Source organism: Drosophila takahashii, chromosome 3R, assembly GCF_030179915.1.
Source record: "Drosophila takahashii strain IR98-3 E-12201 chromosome 3R, DtakHiC1v2, whole genome shotgun sequence".
NCBI classification, from domain to species: Eukaryota; Metazoa; Arthropoda; class Insecta; order Diptera; family Drosophilidae; genus Drosophila; species Drosophila takahashii.
In genome coordinates this window covers 30,373,771-30,399,868 of record NC_091681.1, presented here as the reverse complement: position 1 = coordinate 30,399,868, position 26,098 = coordinate 30,373,771, and the positions used below count along the sequence as shown (strand labels likewise).

General features: G+C 36.6%; 2 protein-coding genes and 1 long non-coding RNA gene across 10 annotated transcripts in view; 1 reads left to right on the top strand and 2 right to left on the bottom strand.

Moving 5' to 3' along the window:
- Ptp99A (Protein tyrosine phosphatase 99A) overlaps positions 1-26,098 on the bottom strand; it is a 135,301-nt gene that overhangs the window by 11,994 nt on the left and 97,209 nt on the right. For 4 of the 7 annotated variants that reach the window (XM_017153241.3, XM_017153238.3, XM_070216211.1 and 1 more), the window contains exons 9-11: positions 9,384-9,587; positions 7,670-7,950; positions 6,068-6,184 (exon numbers count right to left, since the gene is read on the bottom strand). In XM_017153241.3, coding sequence (XP_017008730.1) covers positions 6,068-6,184; positions 7,670-7,950; positions 9,384-9,587 — 602 coding nt within the window. Of the gene's footprint in view, positions 1-6; positions 408-6,067; positions 6,185-7,669; positions 7,951-9,383; positions 9,588-22,833; positions 23,606-26,098 lie in introns of those variants that run through there. The other 3 variants (XM_017153240.3, XM_017153242.3, XM_070216213.1) reach the window with 2 other exon arrangements.
- The window catches only part of LOC108065310 (uncharacterized protein C2orf42), an 87,184-nt gene that overhangs the window by 14,667 nt on the left and 46,419 nt on the right, over positions 1-26,098 (top strand). The gene's annotated exons all lie outside the window — the stretch shown is intronic.
- On the bottom strand, positions 17,227-20,911 carry LOC138913257 (uncharacterized). Of its 2 annotated transcripts, XR_011418909.1 has the most exons (4): positions 20,554-20,911; positions 18,214-18,470; positions 17,924-17,999; positions 17,227-17,488 (listed from the first exon to the last, which is right to left on the bottom strand). It is a non-coding gene; the product is annotated as an uncharacterized lncRNA (long non-coding RNA). The 2 variants fall into 2 exon arrangements; XR_011418908.1 differs by lacking the exon at positions 20,554-20,911 and having other exon boundaries at positions 18,214-19,566.

Genomic DNA, 26,098 nt, shown 5'->3' with positions numbered 1-26,098 from the left:
ATATACCTAGTAATTCCTTATAAACCACCACAGACCAACTAAATTTAATTATTATTTACTCTGATTCGCTAAGAGTTTTAAACTCAATGTTACTAGATTTTCTTTTATATTTTTTCTAAATAGGTAAATTAAAATGTATTATTGATTCAAGAGAAATTTATTTATTGAACCTTAAGCCATTGATATTAAGATATTGGATATATTTACATTTATGTTATAAATATTCCTTTCCGATTTGTTAAGCGTAAATAAATCTATCCTGATGTTGGCCTTGGAAAAGGGAAATATTTATTGTTCGGATAATGACCTTTGGGATCGGGCACTACGATAAACAGAATGGCCAGTGCGACAAATAATAACATCATTTTGGTTCAATCGATAGGTTCACTTTGAACAACAGAAAGTTGTTTATATAGTGAAAAAAGCATTGCATAACAGAACTAATTCATTTGAGATTCGTTACGGTTGGCATTTTTATTCAGCGAGAAATTGCAGGGAATCACGAAAAGAAGACGATATTTGTATACTGAATGACTTATCAACATTTGGCATATTGGTTTCTCTCCGTGTAACACATGTATGAAATGTATGCTTTACAAATGTGTGTGCTTCTGTTATCATTATATTCGAGCTTTATTTTTGTTGATTTTTCCTCTCGCTCTCTTTGTTTGTTTTTCGCGCACTCTTTATTTGCGCTTGTTTATTTCCGCTTTTTGCATACGATTTCTGCTGCCATCCGAAAAAAAAGGATTTAAATGAGCGCCATTTTTGCGGGAGGCGAAGAAAAACCGGGGGGAAACATTTGTGTGCGCCGAGCGGAAAATGGCAGCGGGCCATGTAAATGTGGCCAAAAGGTGCAGGCCAGGCCACTTGAAATTCAGGCAGTCCAACAACAACAATAACAGCAACAACAGCAGTAGCAACAACAATGGCAATGAATTATGAATGAGCGAGGGAGAGAACAAGAGCCACAAAAAATATTGCTGCATACTTATGAGGGCGTGTCGCTGCGGTTCGCCCCTCCGCCCCTTTTCCTGCCCCTCCCCCTTGCCCACAAAACTTGAGGTCAACTAAATTGCTATATTTCTGCCACAACTTTGGATTATATTTTATGCATGCAACAAAGTTTGCGGCGTGTGTGTGTCCGCGTTTGTGTGGAGAATGTCATTAAGGATGTTGTTATGACAGGTTGAAGGAGTTTCTGGGTCCGGGTCCTGCTGGCTCGTAAATGTCAATAAACGCAGGTGCACCGGAAAAAATCCTAACTTCCTTATTTGCTGTTCCTTAGGTGATGATTTGGCGTCACAACAAGCGCCAGCACAACTATGGATAACTTCACTATATTCTGTGTTAACTCCATTTTAATGGAAAAACCTTTTGGTCTTGATATATATAACAAAATATTTATTGGATATGTCGAATAATCGATTTGCAATTTCTAGGAAAAGTGAAATAATCGAATTAGACAATTTATCCGAACCAAATTTGATTTAAATGAAAATCTACTAAAAGGGCAACTTAAAAACACAACTGTTGACTTGATTAAGTTAAATTATAACAATATTTTTATTAAAAATCCCTTAACAAACATATATAGCATAAAGTCTATTGAATAAGGAAAGTAACGAAGTTTAAGACGGCTTCAATGGATTTGCAAATATTGCAGATCTTTCAATGCCCTGATAATTGTAATTATTTTCTTTTGCCTGAAAGGACAAGAACAACTAACAGTAAATTCATTATTTTCAGTGGACACTATATTTAGCTTTACTTGAAAAATTGTTTATTGCCTTATTATATACCCAAATGTTTACCTATACTTTTCGCAGAAACTCCCCAAACTGATCTAATGGTATGTAAGAACGTATTCCATGATTCAATTGAAACGGTATTCAGTCGCTTTTTGATATATTTATCATTGAAAATATGAATTATATATAGTTATTATTTTCCTATTTGAGGGATTGCAGTAGCTTTCTTCCATTTAATTTTTTTTGTTCTCTTCTTTTGCCCTAGTACGCCTTGAATGAACAGGACAAGCAGCGAAAACTTCAGTATGTTGCGCAGTAACTCCATTTTTATAAAGAAATCTCCGGGGCTTGACTTATATAGCCAAATATATGTATTACATAAGGCGAATAATAGTATTGGCAATGGTTTCGGTCAATCTGCAATTTCTTGGAAATTATAGCTATACAAGTATACAAGTATTTTGTATCCGCACTGGTAATCATAGAATGACCATGACGATTAGCGATTACTTCCTTATTTTCAGTGGTAAGATTTGTTAAGGGTCTTCTAAAAAGAATAGAGGCTTTAATATCGGGTAACGGAAAAAAACAGTAAAAATCAAAGCTAGAGGTTTAACTATTTATATTAAACTTGCCTTAAATCTTGCTATTGAATCTTGCTTTAAATAAGAGTTACTAAAAGTCAAAATGTTAACAGACGTTAGGCATTTAAATTAACCTGTACATAGATTGACCAGAACCACTAAAATAATTTGCCAAAGTTCCTTTAGATTGTATTTTATGAAACAACAAAGTTATTTTTGTGTATCTCTGCGTTTGTTTGAAAAGATATTATAACAATTTTAAAGAGTTCATGGTCGCCTTCTAGAAATTAGTCAGCCTTATTCAGAATAAAAATTGCAGTGGTATTTTTATGCGTTTTTCAACCTAGAATGACCAGAAAACTTGGGTTAACTTTATTAAGATCTGCATTGAACATAATATGATCAATAAATTTATTATAAATAGCGGCAAGTACACAACTAGAAAAGTGTCGTATTCCTACGTTAATTTCTGAAATGCCATTTGCCATGTTACTTTTATATTGCACACGATTTCTTTTTCGTCTCCTAAACTTTGTTATTTGCCGCCGAGCCATCCCGTTTTAGGATCTCGTGTTGAATCCATTGCAATGCCTAGAATGGCCAGGCCAACTAGCAACAGCTTCTTGTTGCTTAGCAGTAACTCCATTTTGATGATATAAAAACTCCTCGGGCTTTATTTACATAGCCAATTATTTATTACATAACTGGAATAAATATAATTAAGTTGGAAATGAAATCGGTTGATTTGCAAATGCTTTTAAAAAATTGTCATGGGTATTTTATATAAGCTAAAGGCTTTAAAAATTAATATTTCCAAGAAACGGAAATTAAATACTCAAAGCTGTAGATACCCGCTTCATGCTAATAAAAACTCTTTTAAAGTGATTAATGTTCATTACATAATAGAAAGAAAACTTATAATATGATCAATAAATTTATTATAAATGTGCCTTTTTCCATTTTGATAAGACATTGTAATGGATTTCTCCGGCGTATCCTACACATTTTATTTGCCGACCCATATTGGAATACGTTCTGTTGCACCCATTTGAATGCCTAGAATGGCCAGGCCAATTAGCGACAGCTTCTTGATGTTTAGCAGTAACACCATTTTGATGATGGAAAAGCCGCTTGGGCTTTATTTATATACCCAAATAATTAGTACATAACTGGAATAATCAAATTGGATTCGGTAGAGCTTTAAAATAATGCTCGTAAAGTTAATAAATGAATGCCTAAATGTCAACAAAAATCTAGGACAAATACAGAAACATATTGTATTTTAAGAGAATACTCCATTTAAATAACACTGAGTGCAAATACATATATATTATAAATTAATTTTGGTGATTTGTAAATACTTTTAAGATTTGTCATGGGTTTTTTATATAAAATAAAGGCTTTAAGCAATAGGTATTTCAAAGAAACTGAAATTAAATACTCAAAGCTAGCTGTAGACTCCCGATTCATGCTAATAAACACTCTTTTAAAGTGAATCGTGATAAATGTTTACCACATAATAGAATAGAAAAATCATCATGATCAATAAATTTATTATGGATAGCGCCGGATACAAAACAAGGATTTCTCCAGAGCCTCCTAAACTTTTTCATTTGCCGCCGAGAATTCCCGTTATAGGATCAGGTGTTGCACCCATTTGAATGCCTAGAATGGCCAGGCCAACTAGCGACAGCTTCTTGATGTTTAGCAGTAACTCCATTTTGATGACGGAAAACCCGCTTGGGCTTTATTTATATAGCCAACTATTTATTACATAACTGGAATAATCAAATTGGAATTGGATTCGATCGAGCCTTAATTTTTTTTTCATGCCTAAGTGTCAGACAACTACAGAGAAAAATATTATTGTTAGTGATAACTAAAGTCAAATAACACTTAATGTAACTGGTGCATTTTGGGCTTTAAAAAGTACTGATTAAATCTTGTGTAAACTCATTTAGGGTTCCTTTAGAATCTAAAGTTTAGTTTATCTACCATTTGGATATTATAGCGACTTTAGGAATTCGTGTAAATTTGGCACTGTTTTAATGTTAATACAGATGTTCATCACAACAATAATATAAAATATAGCGCAAGGTTTATTTAAAATATCATTATAAATGTTGTTATGAAGGAGTTTCTCGAGATGTCCTTAACTTTCTTATTTGCCGTTCCCGTTTTCATAGCGTTTGATTGGCATTGCAATGCCTAAAATGACCAGGACAACTAGCGATAGCTTCTTGATGTTTAACACTAACTCCATTTTGATGATGGAAAAACCTCTCGGGCTTTATTTATATACCCCAAAAAATGATTATATAACTGGAAAAATCAAATTGGATTCGGATGAGCTTTAAAATAATGCTCTTAAAGTTAATAAATGAATAAATTAATAAATTAATGTCAACAAAAATCTAGGACAAATACGGATAACAATAGTATTTTTAGAGAATACTCAATTTAAATAACACTAAGTGTAAATATAATTAAATTAGAAATTAATTCTGGTGAAATGTAAATGCTTTTAAGATTTGCCATGGGTTTTTTATATAAGATAAAGGCTTTAAACAATAGGTATTTCAAAGAAACTGAAATTAAATACTCAAAGCTAGCTGTAGACTCCCGATTCATGCTAATAAACAATCTTTTAAAGTGAATCGTGATAAATGTTTACCACATAATAGAATAGAAAAATCATCATCTGATCAATAAATTTATTATGGATAGCGCCGGATGCAAAACAAGAAAAATTAGGTATTCCTACGTTATTTTTTGAAATTCTAGATGTTGGTAAGACATTTTAAAGGATTTCTCCGGCGCCTCCTAAACTTTTTCATTTGCCGCCGAGAATTCCCGTTATAGGATCTACTGTCGCACCCATTTGAATGCCTAGAATGGCCAGGCCAACTAGCGACAGCTTCTTGATGTTTAGCAGTAACTCCATTTTGATGACGGAAAACCCACTCGGGCTTTATTTATATAGCAAAATATTTATTACATAACTGGAATAATCAAATTGGAGTCGGATTCGGTCGAGCTTTAATTTTTTTTAATGCCTAAATGTCAAATAAAATTTAGGTTTTTAGTTTCTGGAGGTGTCCTTTACTTTCTTATTTGCCGTTGCCGTTTACATTGTCAGACATTGGGAATATAATTCCTAGAATGACCAGGACAACTAGCGATAGCTTTATGATATTAAGCGATAACTTCATTTTGCGGTAAAGCCCCAGAAAGCTGATTTATATAGCAAGGTATTTATTACATAAGCGAAATAATACAGTTAATATTGAACTTGGTTAATTAGTTTGCATTGCTAAACTGAATAATTATAATTTGTAAAGCCTCTCATTACGCATACGCAATGGAGTCCACTCGACGGAGAATGCATAGAAACAAAAGTTAATGGCGTATCAAAAATGTAAGCGTAGCTCGCTGGTATACTAACATATTCAGAATATTTTCCCCAAAAACAGGACTGAATTTTTGCAACTAAATAACTTTTCTGGAACACCTTCCCCGCAAAAGGAGCAGCCTGCTTCCATTTTGGACATGTAATCTGATATGGAAACTGACAACGGCGAGGCTGCCAACTTTACGGCGTGCCACGCCCCCTGCCTTATATCTCCGCCCTGCATTTTGGCCCGCCTCAAAACAAAATGCCAAGTTTTTCCGCCATGTGGCAGGTGTTGGTCTGTTTGTGGGTTGCATTTGATATCTTTATGCGCTACTTACAATCCTTGACTCCGAAAATTTGCCCAGCACAATTTTCTTTGGATTTATGACACTGAACGTTGCCGCTGCCACTTTGACCTCGTAGTAGGAGTTGGTTGTTAGATTTTGTAGAATCATCTGCAAGGGAATAGTGATAAAATACCAAGTATTAGTAGGGGTTTGGGTAAATACATATTTGTATATAGCTAAATTATATAAGAATTAATATTTCAAATCCTTTAATGGTTTAAAAAACTGAGACCTTTTTGGTTTTCTAAAAATGAATTTTTAGAAATTTGTTTAAATACATTTCAAAAGCTTCTCTTCACATCTCTTTGATCTTTGTTTCTCTAAAACAACGAAAACGAAATAAATTATTGTGATTTCTCTTTGTTTAACTTTATTAGTTCGGCAGTTTATCTAAGCTAAACATTTGAGAGCCGAGAAATTTTCTAATATAGTTTCCATCTAACTTTTGCTAAATTCTGTCCCCTTCATATGAAAAAGCTAAATATTTGGCATTCATATACGCAAACTAACAATGAAAAAACAAAGGTAAAATTATTGCCATTTCTGTTGTTTAGTTGTTTAACAAAAAGCTTGTTTGCCGCTGCAAAATATTTCAATTACAAAAATATTTTCAACTGGTCAAAACAAAAGGAAGGCGACAGAGGAACCAGAAAAAAAGATAGAGGGTTTCACAGGGAAAGAGGCGAAAAAATAAAAAATAAAACAGGACACAACAAGAACCCAACTAGTTTTCAGATATGGAAAAAGTCAGCTATGTGTATGATAACATTTTATTGTTGTGAAATTTGTTTGCCTCGCCGCATTCCCCACGACAAACTTTTATTTTTATTTATTTACTTTTGCCATTTTTTGTGTATTGCGTCTATTTCGAGCGCTAAATAAAAAGGGAAGATGCGGCACAAAGGCGGACAGGAAAAACAACATAAATTTAATTTATTTTCGCAGGTGGGCGGGCTTTTTTTTTTTCGTGTGCCTGTGGTGCAGCGGAAAAGTATGCATCCCATGTGTGTGGATTTTTCGGTATAGAAATTTTTATAAAATATTTACAGGTGCCGTGGCAGGTGGACTCCTCTTCTGTATGCCGTTTGTTGTTTGCTGCATAAAAATGCAATTATTACTGCCGGATTTTTATTTTTCCGCTCCATATTTTTTTGGTAACGCCGTCTGAATTCATATCTGTCTGTATTAGGCAGTTTATCATAGAACTTTTCGTTTTTTTATGGGGCCTAGACAGTGCAAAATGGCCGCGATAAGCCGACTCGATTGACATATCACAAGGCGGACAACCATGTTGCCAACTTGGCAGGCCAATAAAATGCTTGCTAACAGCGCGGAAAACTGCTCGTTTTACCCCAAAACCTGCGTATGAAATATTACTGCCAGACTCCAAGGGAATAAATCAATTTAGTTCTTGTTTTTTGATTTTAAAAATAAATATTGGGTTTCAGTTTTTGGAAATAAGAATTAATTACATTACTTTGAGACACTAAAAATATATTTCAAGTGACTTTATAATTGTGGTAAGAGTAAATAAAATACTTGAGAACATGTTAAAAATATTATTTTAATAAATATTAAATAATTCTAACTCACCGCAGTTTCCAGTTCCTTTGCCGAGGCATTAATCCTTATATCTCGATGCGTATCCTGTCCAGCCAATCGCGTTTTGATTATATAGAAATCAATGGTGTTGTAGAACTCGTAAGGTCTTCGCCAGCGAATAGTGATGGATTCCTGGGAGTGGCAAGTGAGGTTCACAATCGCCGGAGCACTGGGACCTCCAACATCTGTCCTTTGGGCAATCTGATCGGAGGGTTCGCCCTCATTTTTGGTGGTAAATGCCTTTACTATCACACGGTAATCGGTGTAGGGTCCTGAAAATAAATATTAAATATTTCATTTTATTTAAAGGATTTAAAATAAGACTTCTTAAAACGTTTAGTAAAAGCTATTTAAAGCAAAGTCGATATTTTATCTCTTCCATATTTTGTCACCCTTTAATTTGCCTTTTTCCGGCTGAGTACGTTTTGATGCGACAGTTGAGGCTTTTATTGGTCGTAAATACTTCCAGCGAATGTCAGTTGTTTTTCCGAGAATATATAAAGGACCTGACACGCCCCTTGCCACCTTAAATTGAGCGGCGGGCATCTTTTTCCCGCTCATTATGAGGAACGTCACCGCATTTCAGTGGAGCCAAAAGAACAGAAAACAGGACGGCGGTTTCTGTTCGGCTTTATAATTAAATTTTACTCAGCGAAAATGCACGGGACAGCGGCAACAATAACAATGAATTGATTTTTCATGCAAAGTGAAAGGAATAAAAAAAAATACAAAAAAAGGACTGCCTCAAGCGGGGTTGTCAGCTTAAATTGGATTTAATTAACAAGAGAAACTGCTGACATCTACTTGGATTAAATTTGGAAATAATTAAACGTTGCCATGGCGGCCCAAAGAAATAAAGCCAGCATGCCGCATGCCGCAAAAGGAGGCTCCTTTGGAAATTCCTCGCAGAAGTTTGCTGTAGCTGCAGGTGAAGGTGCATCCTGCATCCTGCATCTAGGACCCAGAATCCTGCATCCTGAGTCGTGTAATTAAATTAAACAATGTGGGTGCATGAGAATGTGGAATGCGGCGCATAACTTTGCAGCAAGTTAATTGCATGACTCGAGGGAAGCGCCTAAAAACCTCCAAAAACTCTACCAGTTTTCTAAAAGGATCACCAAGTAGCTTCTTCGGATGCAGATGGTGTTCTCTAGCCTAAGAGACACACCTCACGCCCTAATCAGGTAAATTAGCCGACTTTGGGGTGTACAATTATAAGCGTCAAAAGTTGTTGGCAAACAGAAAGTGGCAAGCGAGTGGCAGCGAGCACTTGAAACTATTTAATTACAAAGCAGCCGGCAAACAATTTGACTGGAGCCTCAATTAGAGGTAATAATAGGTCCTCGGGGCAGGTTCAAGGGGTTTTCCATTCCCGTGGAGTGGGAGGAAAAGTATTCGCGGCTTTTCACAACGTGGGCGTTCGACTGTTGACAGTTTGATGTCGAGTTCTCAAGTTGACGGGGGTCGAATCGACGAGGACAACTTCAAAAGCCTTTGATCGGCTTGGCTTTGGGAACTGTGAAAATTTATTGACCCTAAGAGTGAATAAATTATGAGTGGTAGAAGAACCTATTATGTTCGGTCCATTAATAAAGAAATATTTTTAAATGGGGTTTTGAGGTTTTTTTTATATATTTTGCTTCTTTAAATATATATTTGGAATCTATTAGATACCAATCCTCAACGAGGATTAAAGAATACTTACGTAAATTCTGCAACTCAAAGTGTATGAGTGTTTCCACCGAATTGCGAGAGTTCTTAACAATTTCCACGCCAGTTTGATTGTCGTGGATGTGGAACACATGATAACCGGCGATGGCTCCATTTTGATTCTTCGGAGGATGCCAGGACATTGTGATGCTGTTGGCCGACACATCCAGGATGGTGAGATTCTGGGGTTTGCTTGGCACTGCAAAGAAAAGTAAATAAAACGGGGGGGATGAGTACAAAAGTAAAAGTCAAAAGTTAAATTTGCTCATGTTCTTAGACCATGTTGCATACTCTTCGGCTTAGAGCCGCAAAGTTAAGCAAACAAGAGACTTGGAATTTATTTATGGTGAGGCTGTGGAATATCAGATACCCACTTTGATGTTTTTGAGATGGAATAATATTTAAGATACAAAAGTAGCAATGAACTCTTAGATAATTTTTTTTTTTCAATATGAGACACAAAAATTAAGGATTTCCCTTTAAAAGTGTATTTTTGTTTTATTTCACTTAGGGTATCTCCAAAAAACTCCTCAATATACCCTTGATTTATGTAATTTACAGATCTAAATGTTGATTCCCAGCTCTTGAGTTATCAAAGTCGTCGCAGCTGTTTAATGTATTAAAAGTCTCCCGAACCCATAACTTCCTTCAAAAGTAATCCTGAATTTGTAAACAAAAAAATGTTTGCATACTTAGCGGCGTGTGCACATAGAAAATGGCAAGCCAAATGACAATGAATAAATAATTTATTTAATAAAAAAAAAGAAGAACAGAGAAAAATAAAATCGTAAAAAGAGCAGGAAGGCGAAGCAATCGCATCGAATGAAGAAAAGTAAAATAAATTGAAATGAATATTTTGCAGCAGCAGATAAAACAATTTATATTCAAATGGCAGGCGAATCATGTGTGTTTGTGTGTGTGTGAGTACGGGAGAGGGAACAAAAAATTATATATTCAATTACGAGGGGGAAAAGAAGAAAAGAATTGGCGCAAGTAAAGCGCAACGTAATCGAAGCGCATAAAGAAACGGAAATGCGATTGCTAGCAATTTATTATGGCCTGCACTTGCCAGTGGGGTAACACACACACACATATACCGAAGAACCCCCTTCCCCACACTCACACACACACAGAAACACACAGATGGTGGCTTATAATCCAGCAAACCAGCGGATGCAAAAGCCCTGGCAATAATTTCATTTGCAAGCCAAGGGACAACACTCGACCATGTGTGACAGCCAAAGGGTTGTTGTGTGTGTGACTGTGTGTGTGTGCAGTCCAGGGGCCTGTGCCTTTGTGTGTGTGCAAGTGGCAAAAAGCACTAAATGGTAATTTATTTTACTAATACAACAAAAGCTCGGCCAACGAGCAAAAACGCTCAGCAATCAAAAGAACAAATGAGTGACCCGAGGGCGGGAACGGGCACTTGACCCCCACCGCCCGAGACTTTTGCCATGCAAATGCGATAAAGCTTAGCAAAACACATACCCCGAGTCCCCCTATGCACAGAGAGAAAAATTGTGGTCTTCAAATTAAATAAGAATTATATTTATGCGGCTTATTATGTAGGAGAATGTCACAGAAATTGACATGATGTTGAAATCTTTTAAGAAGGTGTGTAAAAGTATGCAACAATTTATTTTATTCAATATATTTTACGTAGGTTCAAAATTTAAATATTTTAGAACAAATCGAAAAGAACGCTAACTAATTATATTATAGAAAATATTTGTAGATACAAAATTTTAATTTTCCTAAATAAAATATTTAATTTTATTTTATAATATTTTGTCTCTGTGTAAACCAGTAAGAAAAGGAGAAACCCACACATGAACAGTTGGCTGGGCAGAATAAACAGTCGCTGTCAATGTATAGAAATTTATACAATTCAATAAATGGCATTTCTACTTTCTTTGCCTTTGCCTTTGCCATTGCCTTCCCCCTTCTTCCACTTCTTTCACTCCCATTTCTCTGGCCCGTTCTACGCCAATTTCTTCTTGTACTTCATCCTTGGCCTGTGCCCTCTGCAATTGCAAACGGAAATGGAAATGGGAAATGGACAGGCAGCTGCTGCATCTGCAAAAAGGGAAAGGAAAAAGCCAATTTATAGACTCGAACTCGAACTATGAAAGCGAACGACTCACTTGAGGACCGATGGCGAAAAAGGAGCGGGGTACTTGTATTAAAATCAATTAAGCAACAAAGTGCTCCCCCCACACACACACACACACACTCACACAGGGAAAAACCAGCGATAAATGTCCTTGCAGGGACAAGAAAATGGGAAAAAGGGGAGAAAAGTTAATAGGTTTGCCACTCGCAAAAGACAGCTGGCAAACTCACCTCCTCGACAGGTGACTATGTGGGCACTTACTGCTCCTGATTGGTTTGTATTGGACAAATATAACATAAATAATTGAGAAAGAGGAGAAATCGCTTTGATAAGGCAAATCAATCAATGTCTAGAAATATTGTGCTGCTTTACTTTAATTAATTACGGAAATGTAATTGGAAAGGTATTTTTAAAGATTTTATCCATAATTAGTAATAAAATAAGTTTTTTCAGTACCAATTCCATGATAAAACGCCTCAATATATCCATGAAACCAATCCGATTCCTTAGACTTTCTTCATAACTAAGGAAAAGAAAGGAGCCTCCACATTTGACATGTCTGGGCAAATTAAAAGAAAACAATAGATGCGCCTTTACCCACTATTTGCTCAGCCATCGCGCCGGAAGTAACCAAGTGTGAAAAAGCAAAGGAAAATCCGGAAGAGCCTGGGAAAACCTGGGGGTGCTCACTCAAAGCGCGCGCGTGATTATTTTCACAAAGGCAAAGGCAGGAAGTAGAAAAAATATAACTAGGAAAATGTAGTTGGAGGAAAATCGGTGGAAAGGAGTATGAAGGTGGTTGGGAAAAACCAATACCGACGACGTGCTTAAGTTGTTAAAAACTCCAAACAAAAGCAGGCAGAAGCTCGAGGACCTCAAGGTGTGTTTCTCTGTATGTGTGTGTGTGGAGCAAATAGCATTAAGTTGTCTGAGCCTCGAAATAAAAAAAAAAGTGTATATATATAACAACAACAAACGGCTTGAAGAGCAAGGAGCACAAGAAAACAGGAAAAACTAAGCCCGAACATGAAGATATATAAAAACAAGTTAAGAGTGGGGCGCCATTGTTGTTGGCCATATGCCTTATTTAGTTGTTGCTCCTCGTGCTTTATTGTTGTTGCTTAACTTTACGAGCTGCTTTACGGATTTGGCCAGACGTAAAAACTAAACAAAAGGCGACGGACGGAAAGTAAATAAGAGTGAGCGAGCAAACAAACAAACAATTAGAGAATTCACACACACACACACACACACACGCGGGAAAAAAGAGGCAAAAAACCCAGGTGACTGCCTTTCAAAAGGCGTCAAAGGCTCCACCGCCCCGAGAATTCGCACAAAGGCGCAAAAATTATGCGAAATAAAGCCCGAAAACGAAAAAAAAAATACAGTAGGAGCGACAACAAGCTGCGAAAATGTAAAAAAAAGCTAAAAAGTTTTGTCCCCCAAAGCTTTGATGGCCAAGAGCAAACAGTGAATGGACCAAAAGGCTCCGGCACTTAGCGGAAGTAACGTGGCGGCCATTTTGAATGCACATATGTGGGGGTGAGCGTGTGTAAAGGAGATCCTTTATGAACTTTGATAGCGAAGAAACGTTCGAAATAGACTTTAAAGTGAAGTAAATTTTAGTAACTTTATAAAAACGTTATAAGAAAGAAGATTATTAATTTTTATAAAACCTTGATTAACAAATTAAACAAATTCATAGGTATTGCTATTTTATTTAAATTTCCGATCTTCATTTCAAGTTCCTATAATTATTTACCTTTTCGCCAAACTTCTCTACCCAGTCCATTGAACTCACTTCAAATGACATATAATTTACGCAACTCGAACAGACATTTTGATTAAATTGCTGTAATTTTCGTAATAGCAAGTCTTAGGACTGGAATTTTGCCATAATGCCTCGGGTTCTGTTTAAACTCAAAGCACTGTCAAATGCACAAACAACGGGCAGAAACACAACTGACACACTTCAAATGGGCCAACACACACACACACATTGAGTCTGACAAATGGACAAACGGCCATTATGTATTTGTTTCAAAGTGCTTTTGCCACTTGGCCTGTCAGTTGAAATCTACCGATGATCCTTTTGTTTCACATTTTTATTCGGAACTCTAATGTTCACTAATTTGCAACGTTTGGAAACCTTTGACATGTGTCTAGTTTGGGTCAAAGGCAGAGAGCTCGTGTGTTGCCCTAAAGGGTTAGAATTTGAAAAAGTCACTGTCACTGGGAAAAATAAAAAGCCAAAATGGGAAATACGCTTTGGCAGTCGAGAGTACTATGTAATATGGAAAATTTACTGATACAAGTCTTATTTAAATTGTTTTCGGAAAAGTGTAAATGCAATTTAATTGTCTTTATAAATACCTATCGAAATGTAGAAGAAATTTTTCCAATCGGACCATTTATTAAAAAGTTATAAGCAAATAATGGAAGCAGTTTCTTTGCGCACGCACATCTCCATCTCCCTCTTACTTCTTTTACATGAGTAACGGGTATCTGTTAGTCGAGGTACCCGACTGTAGCGTTCTCTCTTGTTTTTTTGGTTTTAAAATATAAGTAGATTTATGTTTTTCATGTTGCACTGGTTTATCGCCCACTGCACCCAGAAAAAAAAATGACCTAAAATGTCAAAAAATGGCCTAGAATTTAGGTAAAATTGGCCTAAAACTGGAGCTAAGTCCTTGAATGGCCTAAAATTTAGGATACCATGACCTAAAATGTTAGTCCATTAAAGGCCTAAAATGGGCCTAGATTTTAGGCAATTGGCTGCCTAAAAATATGAGAAAACCCCTATCCAAAATTTTAGGCCTTCTTTGGCCTAAAAATATGTACTGAAAAATTTATAATATTATAAAGTAAATACAGAAAAGTTTATAGCTAACTCGAGTTCAATGTCGGGCTTAGTCTTCAAGAAGTCGTCATTATGCCAACACACAAAAAGGAGCGAGGAGGCTTCACTGTTCAGCAGAGAAATCGCTGTCTTATTCAACGATCGAAGTGGGTTACCATGCAAGCCGCGCTATAACTGGTTGGGAATTATAGCGTTGCCAAAACGGTATCAGAGTTCCGTGCAAATTTATTTAGGTAAAAGGCATTAATTTTAAGGCCCACGCTGACCTAAAATATTAGGCTATACGGGACCTAAATAGTAGGGCAAATATACCAAAAATTTCAATTTTTAGGCAGTACATGACCTAAAAAGGAACTTTTAGTCCATTTAAAATGTTTTAGGCTATGCATGACCTAAAATGTTGTCCATCATTTTTCTGGGTGTGCTGCCACAACTTTAAGCCGAACCTTAACCTGCCTCTGCGGGAATATGATGGCTAATTAAGGGCGAGTGTCTGGTCCGGAGCCGTGTTTTGTTGCTGATGGCTGCATTTGCCTGCTCTCCATGGCCAAGAGCGGAGCGATAAGGCCAACGATGGCGACGGCTTTTGTATGTTAGCATGTGTATGTGTGCAAAAGGTTATCGGCAGGAAGTTGCACATGGAAGCACCATCACCTCGGGCTCACTACGGCCACATCCTCATCCACATCGAAAACCCAACCTCCCGGTCCGGAGTTCCCTTGTTTTTTGATCCTTGAGACACGGAAACTGTTTTGGGCTTTTGGTTTGGGGGCTCTCGTTCTCGTTCAACGGCAAACTGGAAAACCGGCACAAAAACAGGCATCAATGTCACGTTCAAAGTGTCGAGTTGTTGCACTAACAAGGTGTTTATGATTTAAAGCGCCGCTCAGCTAGGGAGTTGGGGTTTTTTGGCAGACAAAAGGCCTCCATGACAAGTGACTTGGAGTGTTGGCAATAAGAGGAAAAATTCCACACACACATGCAAGTTGAGCTGTGAGTTTTCCTCTCGAATAGCATTTTTCGTAGGCGTTTCGGTCAGGGGGTTGATTTTCCCTTTTTTTTTGTATCCATATCCATCCATCTGGTCGGAGGGGACAAGAAAAATTGACATGTTGAAGTGCAGTTAGGCGGAAGTTGTCGCCGAGGCAACATTTTTCTATCTACCTCCCAACGCCCACCGCCCACCGACCTAGCTGGAGTGGGCGTGTCTAAATGCGGGTTGGCACGTGGTTGAGCGATAAAAAGCAGAGAATTTTCCTAGAAAAAAGGGCTTATCTATGTTCTTGATTTTGATTTCGTTTTTTTTTTGTTCAGCTCTGTGACGGAGGCCATCTATCAAAATGTTTACATTGACTAAAAGAGGGTATTATTCTTTTTGGGGAATTTGTTGGGGGTTAAATAAAACAGCTACATTTAAAAAATTAATTGTTTGTTCAATTTAAAAGAAAAAAATAGCAAAAAAGTTTGATTTTTAAATTCTTCTTTAAAATATTAATATATTGCTTTATACATGCTTTATTTTTGTATCCATCATTTTTTTAAGGTAAGTAAATATAAGAGCATCCCAAAGTCACATACAACATTTCAACAATTTTCTCTATATTTTTTGTTCTTTATTTTTTTGTATTATCTGAAGTCCTTAAGGGAGTTCATAAATTAGCGGCAGCACATCGTACAGGCGATAGGTATGCAACATATTTGTGTTTATATCTGGCTGTTTTTTCCCTCACACGAGGGAGTGGAAACCGCAGAGGAAAAACCCCTGTGACAGGCCGTGAAAAGCGCAATTCAAAGTGAATCAACTCCCACCATTATTCTTCCACGAGAAACCAAAGTCCTTGGGAAGTCTAGTCAGCTGGCTTATCATCATTTTTGAGACGTGCAAAAGGCGCCTTGAGCACGATTCACGCCTTTCGGTTGTGCAACAAAAGTCCTGAAAGTCCTCGAGAGCGTGTGTTTGAGCCATGTTGCAAATTAAAATCAAGACAGCAGCAAAGCCAGCTAAATGATTGATGGCTGTTTTTCACAAAAAGCATAGAAGGAGGAGAATGGCTGGCAAAAAGTTCAATGATTTATGCTTTTCAGTTGGGCCAAATTTGCTGGCTACTAAATGATTGTTTTCATCGCTACCAAGCTGAACTGAGCTGCTCCACTACTTTGCACTTTTAATGTATTTTTTGACAAGTCATGTTCATAACTCAGTGTCCTGTGAAATTTCTATGGGTCGATGGAGAGAAAGTTTTCACTGGATCTGGGATAAAGTTCGAAATCAAAGTTTTCACAGCTCCTCTCGGTTTTACGTAGTTATTTTCGTCAAGACTTTTTTTATTTACTTCTTCCTTTTTTTTTTTTGGCTTTTCTGCAGGGACGCAAATCATTTGTCAAAATACGAGAGTACGCAGCAAAGTTGCTGCCTGTTTGCCGTTGACAAGCCGAAAGTTGTGCCAATTTGTATTAGAAACTTTGAAAACCTTACGCCTGCGACATGTCCGACTTTGGACTTTGAGTGGGGCTATACACTCATAAAAAAAAATCGAAGAATTTCCTTAAAATCTAGAAAATTCTTTCTTGAATTTTTGCCAAAGGCGACCTCACCGTTGTTTCAAGAAATGGTTTTTTTGAAAGGCACCATTAAAACCAGAAAAAATATTTCTTGTTTTAAGAAATTATATTTCTTAAAACAAGAAAGGGTTTTTTAGAAAGCCACCATAAAAACAAGAAAAAATATTTCTTAAAACAAGAAAGGCGATTCTTGTTTCAAAGGTGGTTTGTTTCTTGTTTTAAGAAATTAAATTTCTTAAAACAAGAAAGGGTTTTTTAGAAAGCCACTTTTTAAACAAGAAAAATTCTTTCTTGTTTAAATTTCCTTTCAAGAAATTTTATTTCTTGATTTAAGAAATAATATTTCTTGAAAGGAAGTTTAATATTAACACTGAAACCCTAAAAATAAAATGTAACTTGGTTTTTTCTTTTGCATATTATATTTATTTACATTTAAAACATTTAACACTTAACATTTAAACATTTTTAAATAACACATTTTTGACTCAAGAAAACATTGTTATTACCCAAGGTCTGTTGAACTTCATATGACCTAAGGTGATCCATTTTCTTCGCCTTTCCTCATCTAGAAAAAAAGAGTTATTGGGATATATCATTAATCATTGATAGATTTGTTTTTAGATAAACAACTTTTTTGAAATAATGTAATGCTAATAATAGCCAAAATACAAACACGTTGGTCAGACGACCGAGAGAGAGGAGCAAGACAGGTAGAAAATGAAGGGTTGAAAATCGAATTTCAGAGAGAGAGAGAGGCACGGATGAGACACGTACATACATACATATATATTTACATACAGTCCTTTGCGCGAAGGGAGACCGAATGTAAGCAGGGCAGATCATGTCATTTTTAAGAAGGAGCTGAGAGAACTCGCGACGCGTAGGTCAAGCGAGCGAGAGAGAGGAGCAGAATATGAAAGGGTTGAAAATCGGGTTTCAGATCGGGTGAGCCGCAAGTATGCCGTAAGTATGTCAAACAAATACAACATATTTTTCTTACCTTAGAATGTTTTAAAACAAAATTACAGCTTCGCCAAACAAATTATTTGGCTGATGCAACTGCAGGTACTTTCACTCTGAAAAATAAATAAAATGCGAGTAATAGGATAAAGTTATTATAGAACTCTACACCCACAAATTTATATACAAATGTATGTATGTACGTAGCTCTTAGCTAAAAAACAATTCAACTGAATTGGTATACGCTTGGTAAAGAGATTTGAAATTTATCCTTTAATTACATACATACAATTGTACGCCCGCTACACAAAAAATTATATATTTACATACCTTTGAATATTTGGAAAAAGGCTTCACCTCTTATCCGCTTGAAAATCACGTCCATCACTCACGAATTTTTTTCACAACTGACGCTCGGGGGATCAGAGAAGTCGGTAGCCGGGTAGGCCTTCGTCCCACTTCGTTTTTCTTGTCGTTAACATTCGGCAGCCGAAGGAAGTCAATGGCTACTTTCCTATATTCTAGGGTCATTTCATTCATATATTCAAAGGTGATTTTGTCCTAAAATACGTACAAAAATGTTTTGGCTGCGACGGCAAAACAGACATATGAGATTTTCATTTTTCTATTTTTAAGAAAAATTCTTTCTTGAATTTTTTCCATCAAGAAAGGTTTTCTGTATTCAAACGCAAATTTTCTAATAACAAGAAATTTTTTTTCTATTTTCAAAGGTAGGCCGATTCAATGGCGAGATTTCCAAAATTTAGAAATTAATTTTTATGAGTGTATAAAGGATATGGCCAAAGATCATGGACAGGGGCCAGTTTATGTGCACCCAGAAAACAAAATGGACTAAAAAGGGGCCTAATTACCTAAAATTTTAGGAAATATGGCCAGAAAAACGCGCCAAGGCCATGCATTACCTAAAATGTTGTCCATGTGGACTATATTTTGTACGCAGTCTTGAATTTATTTCTGGTAATGGTTACCTAAAAAAATGGCTAGTGGACTAGATTTTTAGGTCAGAATTACCTAAATATTAGGTATTTAAAAAAAAGCTAGGATTTTTACTATTGATAGTAACATATTTGATTATTTTAATTGCTTATATTGTATTATTCGGAAAAGCAAATATTTTATCTTTCTGAAAAAACAATCACTTTATTTTGTCCTCGGTGGGAATCGATCCCGGGTCTTCTGCGCGAGAGTCCAATAGGCTAGCCTCTGGTCTACGGAACTACTTAAAGGCCCTGCGGCAAAACCAAAGCCTGCTTCAAGGGGCTCAGGCGAATTCTATTTTTAGAATAGGGCACTATTACCTTAAAAGTAGGAAAATAGTCCACGTAGGTATTGATTTTATATATTGAAACTTTTCCATCACTAGCTTTAAGAAAAGTCTAAAAAATTGTTTAACATTAAACTTAAAAAACCGAATAATTTGTTTATTAATATTAGGGACCAATATTTGTATTAAGTTGTGAGTGATAATCGACTTTAAATTATTCCTAAATTTTAGGTCTTATGGACCAATTTGAAGGTTACGATGGCCTATAAAAATCTCTTTAGCTTTACCTAAAAAGTAGGAACATAGTCCACATGCTAATATTTTTAGGTAACCCATTACCTAAATCTGAAATTTTAGTCTATTTAAATTTTTTAGGTCATAAGTTACCTAAAAAATAGTCCCACATTTCTCTGGGTGTGGCAAGCACTTTGCTAAAAGTTCCTGCTGCGAGTGGAATATTTAAGTTCAAATTGTTGGCGTTGCGGTTTTAGCCAGCGAAACCGCACAAAACACTATTTATATTAGCCAATCAAAGCTAACAAATAAAGGAAATTAAAAGTAAGCTTGGAGTTTTATAAAAGTCTCTTTTCGAAAACTACTCGTTTTTATAAACATTTTAAAATTCATACAAAAATTGGTAATAGTTTTAGTTTTCTTAAAGACACTTAAAATAATAAAATAAAATAAAATATGGTTTCTCTGCGATGTCAACTGCAATTCATTCCCATTATTTCCCTCTCCACTTAACCATTAATTCCGAATTTTTCTCTGCACTTCTGACTATCAAAATTCTTTGTCAACAGTTGTTTGTCAAAATGCCGGCAACATTCTGCCCGAAAACTGCAAGTATCTGACAGATATTATTCGCACACTCACTTGAGAGTGAATTGGGGTACTCTCAGCCCCCCTTTTTCCACTACCAATTCCGATTTCATGCCTCTCGAAAAATGCTCAAGGGCTGAGTACTTGTGAAATGCCCCTTTTCACACGAAATTATGGCTCGTGGGTAGAAGTGGGCGGGCAACACTTGATGAACTGCACTTTTCATCACGGCCACGAGACCGAAAGTGTTACTCCAAAAATTGTGACAGCTCTCAGCTGCGCCTCGGAAGTGAAAATGAATTTACAAAAAATTAACTCGACATCCGACGAAATATGAGAGAAGCAGCAGGAGCCTCTGCTCGTGGCACTTGGCTGTACGAAAGTTGGGCCAAACAATTAATTAAACTAATGACTCGGTGGAAATCTCACAGGAGGGAGGTCCCAAAAAAATGATTTGTGAAAAACTTGATTCAGCAGGTTTATTAATTAAACTGCTTCGCCAAAAGATGAGTTTACAAAACTTCAGTGAGACGGTAATGACAGCAAACATGAAATAACTTTACACTTCTTATCAATTGATTGCTTTGTCGATTGAGCCGATCGAAAGTTCAATTATTTAAATTTTCCAGCCATTCCCGTTTATCGTTTGCTATAACGAATGCAGCTATATATGTGATGTATATTCTCTGAACAGTATTTTCTGAGAAAAAACTAATGGATTCGTTTGACTGAAATAGTAATTACTGACGAGCAGCGAAGCATTCAAATGACGATTCTGTCCGGCAATTTATATAAAATTTATTTAATTTTCGCTCGACCGGCACAACACATTTTCAACTGATCTATTTGACTGGACAAGCTAATTGGCTGTTAGCTTATTTTTTCACAATTAAAAGCTGTGGGCTGTGTTTACACATTCGCACTTTAAATCAAAATTGTAATTGGGTTATTTAATTTATGTTGTTTGGTTTATTTTTATTATCTATTGTTTTTTTTTTTAGGAAGAATAGTAACTTAATATTTATCACTGCATGCAATCATTTACGCCCGAAGGCTCAATAAATCATAAAAAAAGAACCTTGAGCCAGTTTGGGTAAGTAACTCCTTTGGCCCATATTTTCTTATTTATTTGAAAGGGCGTGCCTTAAAAATGCAACTTAATACAAGTTTAGCGTGTGGTCAGCAAATCAGGTGGCTTTTAGCCCCCTTTTTCAGGATACGGCTCTGCAATTTGCCAACTGTCAGTCTGTTGGGCTTCAAAAAACACGCAAATGGTTAGGTAAAATCGAAGGTTGTGGGTGGCTAGCAAATTCATCACTGGCGAATTTCCTAAGACCTATTTAAGACCTAGCAGCTCCAATTTAATGACATGCCCATAAAAATAGTTGGCTGCAGCTTAACAATAAAATACCAAATAATTGTGGGCCATAAAAGTTAAGTTGTTAATTGTTTTGTGTCCTGTGCGCATCGCGTGTCCCGTTGTGTTGAAAAGCGAGGAAAACGAGGAAAACTCTGGTAGGGGTTTGTGAAACATGGCTCACTTCCAATGAATTGTTGCTGTTTGGCACCCGCTGGCCAAGTTTTAACGAGCAGACAGACGGCTGCTTGTCAATTCACCCGGACATATTTCATGAACCAGCCCAAAAAAATGTATATAAAAATAGCAGCAAGAAATAGTTGATACATAAAGAAAAAATAACATGTAAAACAAGCATGCCATTAGAAAAATAGGATTTTATTTTTGATATTATTAGATTAAATTTAAATATGATATTTATCTATTTATATAAAAAACAATAAATGATTTATTAGCATTAATAAAATATCCATATTATATTTAAAAAAAATATTTATAGTCTTAATTTTCTTGGAATATATTTTTTTTTCTGTGCAAACAAATTTGCCCCAGCAAAAACAATGTTAAATAATTCATTTGGCCAAAGCTGAAAGTTTTGCGTGAGAATTTTGCCATATTACAGGAAGGCAGGCAGTTGTTGACGTTGCTCCGCCCCCTTTTCCGCCGCCCCCGCCCACCGGGAAAGGGGCTGCGTGCTAAACCGGAAATGAAAACTCTCTTAATTGCCTTGAAGTATGCAATTGCTGTTTTTGTTGTTGTGTTGGATTTATCTGTGTACTTTATTGTTGTTCCTTCAGCAGATAATAACTGAGTAACTACAAGTTCTTCTTCGCCAAAGGGGCTAAGCGGGTTAAACAAGGGCGGTCAGGGGTTAAGGTTCTGGGGTTGAGAAAGTTCGGAAAAGTGCGGTGTCAATGAACCTAGTTGAGCAACTATAATTGGCAATTCTTGTCGAAAGCCCATCGAACTTTTTGTTTTGGTTTGTCGTTGATAACGGAGCTCTTTTTTGTGGCAGGCCTCCGGCAATTTCTTTGTTGCCTAAATTATTAAAACGATAGGGAAAGGGGTATGGGTTATACTAATTCGATTCGATACCTCAAGTTTTCTTGGCTTTGTTTTCTCCGACTAGCTTAATGATGATTTAAAGTCGAAGCACATGGGAAGAATATAATTTAGTTCAAGCACGTTCTCAATAATGACTCACGCTTTTGTAAATGAAGAATGTAGTTGTATTACAAATGAAAAGAAGATAATCATGTTTACATTTTAGGTAATAATGATTATTTTAGAAGCGCAATGTGACCTTGCTATGCAGCCAAAAAATAAAAGTGACCGTTTGTTGAACAAATTTGAATTTACGATTTTACTTTAGAGATCTACAGCCAGAATAATTTAATTTGTGTCAGGTTATTTTTACCTCCACCATCAAGAATTTATCTTTAGAAGTTTTACCCCCAGTTCGTGTATAAATTGCATAACTATTTACCATAATTGTCATCGACCGCTGCATAGGGGGGCGTGGCATCGCTGTAGCTTCCGCCTCCCACTCCATTGCCATTTCCGTTCCCCATTTCACCGGCCACCGGAACCGGAAACGCATTTGCGAAGGCCAACGTGGTGGCGGGCACATCCGGTGGCTGATCCTGCTGCTCAATGGAAGTCGCCGCGGTGCTCGGTGGCTCCTTGGCCGGTTTCTGGGTGGTGGTGCCAACAATAGTTGTGTCCGGATTGAATTCAGTCTCAAGTGTTTCCCAACCGGATCCGGTTGTTTCGGCCTCCGGATTGACTAGATCGGCCAGATTGCGATCGGAAGAGCTGGATGAGCTGACGGCCACCGGCGACGAGGATGAAGTGGTGGTCAGCGGCGACGGTGGAGCGGTAAAGGGCGATGGTGAGGATGGGGACTTGGAGGAGTTGGTGGGCAGGGCGGTGGCACAGTGCTCCGCAATGCTGGCAAAAAGCAACAGCTTCAGCATTGCTCTCAGAAGGGCGTGGTGCTGGGGGCGTGGCATCTTGATTCGTTGAATATGTGTTTTTTTTTTGTCGATTTGCGGTTTCACGGTTTTGTGCGATGATTATTTTGTTTTTCACTTTTTGTGCGCTTTTGTCCCACTGTTCAGTAGGACCTGATTTTTTGTAAGTGTTTTTTCGTTAGCTTACAACATTTTTGTGCGTTGTTTTATAGTTTGTGCTTTTTTATTTTCAAATGTTATGCTTAGTTTTTAATTGATTTAGTTTAAATAATTTCCATTTTGGCACTAAACATTCACAAAAAATTGGAATTTAATTGTAAAATAAAAGGGAATTCTTGGAGAGGTCTTATATACAAAAACAGTCATAAAAAATCTGTTTCATAATTTTTTGACAATTAAAAAAACGCTTAGCTTTATCTGCGTTTTTTACTATATTGCTGATTCATTTTCTTTAATAATACCGAGTTCAATGGAAAGTTTAGCTAAACTTTTAAAAGATTATATAAATTACTTAATTTTCTATAAAATCAACCTCAGAAAGGCATCTAAGTTCGGTTTATCTGCGATGATTCACTTTTTGTTGTACCCAGCCCATGTTGTAAAAAGACGTTCTTGTTGTTGTTGTTGCTGCCTTGTGTAACACATTTCTCAAAGCGGGCCAACCCAAAAAAAAAATAAAGCTGAACCCGTGTTGAACCCCATCAAGCAAAAGCTTTTTTTGTTTTACTTTTATTTATGATAATTTATTGCATTTTTTCAATACTCCTCTGCCATTGTTTCAGTTCTCTTTCTCTCTCTGTGTTCTTTGCCGCTTTTTTCGCATTTTCTTCACACTTTTCTGCGCTTTATTGTTTTCGTATCCCTCAAAACGAAAAGAGTTCAATGGGGTTCATCCGCCCAAGAAGATGCAGCCGCATTAAAAATACACTCTCTGCCATAAGTGTGCTCACACTTACAGGGCATATACTTATTTATATGCCCATATATATACCATATATGTACGTATGAAGAGCTTGCCAACAAATTGGCAATGCCCACAAACGACTTTCTGACGACATGTGTGCGCCATCTGTGGGTTAAGATGATCCTATGGGCTACCAGGGGGTTAAGGTGGATGAGGCCGACAGAAAAGCCAACAAAAAATCGCGTAAAATTAATGATTGGGCGTACAGATTATGCCAAAGGCGATCTACGAATGCGCTATAGAAAGAACTGAACGAAAAATTAATGATAACTAAAAATAGTCAAGGAAGTGAACATCAATTTTAGAGAATGGTTTTCCAATTCCTAATATATGTATGTAGAACAAAAAAATACAATTTATTCCATATTATATAGGTATATATATTTCAAGGCAATTCTGTAAAGATTCTAAAGCTTTATAGACAGAACCACTTAAAATTCTGTAAGCCATAATTATTTATAATTTATCCTAAAAAGACCTTAACTCCTCTCTAACGATCTCCAGACCTAAACATATCCCCAGCTAATCGATCTCAATCCATAAGCTGCCTAAGCACTACAATTTCCAGTTGAGTTTTTCCATACACGGAGGAAACCCAACGACACCGGATAAGTGAAACATTCCATCACTTTTCCGTTTTTGTTCCCCTTTTGCTTCTCCAATTGCAGTGCACTCAGAGACGAACAAAGTGCAAATTACAGGGAGCTCGTGCTGATTCATTCAGAATTAGCCTCAGCACGCTATATATTCTCGGGGTCTCTGAGTCGGTTGAACCGCAGCGTACTATATCTGCTATAGTAAACTGTTGTTGTTGTTTTTATTGTTGCTCGTGTTTGGCCAGCTAACCACAACCACAGCCACAATCGCAGTCGCAGTCGGCGCAGCTGCTAATTAGCAGCTCATCAAATTGCCGCATGCAAAAAGTAAGCCAACGAGCCGGAGCTTCGAGTGTAGCATTCAGCATTACACTAGGAAAAATTTACTAAAAAATATCGGCAATTTAAAAAAAAAATTAATTTTTTAACATTTTTTGTAATAGGAAAAATCAGAATTACCCTTTCTTGACAATTTAACCTTTAGCTTTATTTAATACTGTACAATTTTTGTTTAAAATATTTATAAGAAAATCAAGAGAATTCAACATATTTTAAAAATTTAAATGAAGGTATTTTGATTTATTATATTGTTCTATTGAATTTTACTTTAGGTTCGTGGAGAATGAATTCTTGTCATTCCCTTGAATCCATTGTTCAAAAATCTGAATTATTTTATATAAGTTATTGTTTACGTAAATTATTTTATTGTGAGTTGTCTGACTAATTCCTTCCTATATATAAACAATGATATTGGATATTCCTCTTTTTCTCTGTGCCAGCCAGATACAGATGTGCTGGCGTTGGAGTGCCACAAGTAAGAGGGCTTTATAAAAATAGAAACACAAAAGATTATTGAATTCGCTCCGGGTAAAAGGGGGAACACGAAGAAAAAAAGGGGAAACCATAAAATGAAATGGTTAAACGGGTCGAAGTCGCGTCCAAAGTCGCTGATCCGACCATGGAAATTGGCCAATCAAGCGACAATTGTCGGCCATTTGTGGCCAGTAAGTGCTTAATAACGCCAAACGGGTCAAAGACTCCTAAGTGGACAGCACGGATTCCCCGGATTCTATGGCTCTACGATTCTACGATTCTACTCTGATTAGCATTATCCGCTGACCCAACCAACCGTCTATGACAACAACTGACAGATAATTGAAAATCACTAAAAATACAACGGGTCGCAAGGGGAAAATCAATTGGCAGAAGGCAAATTGC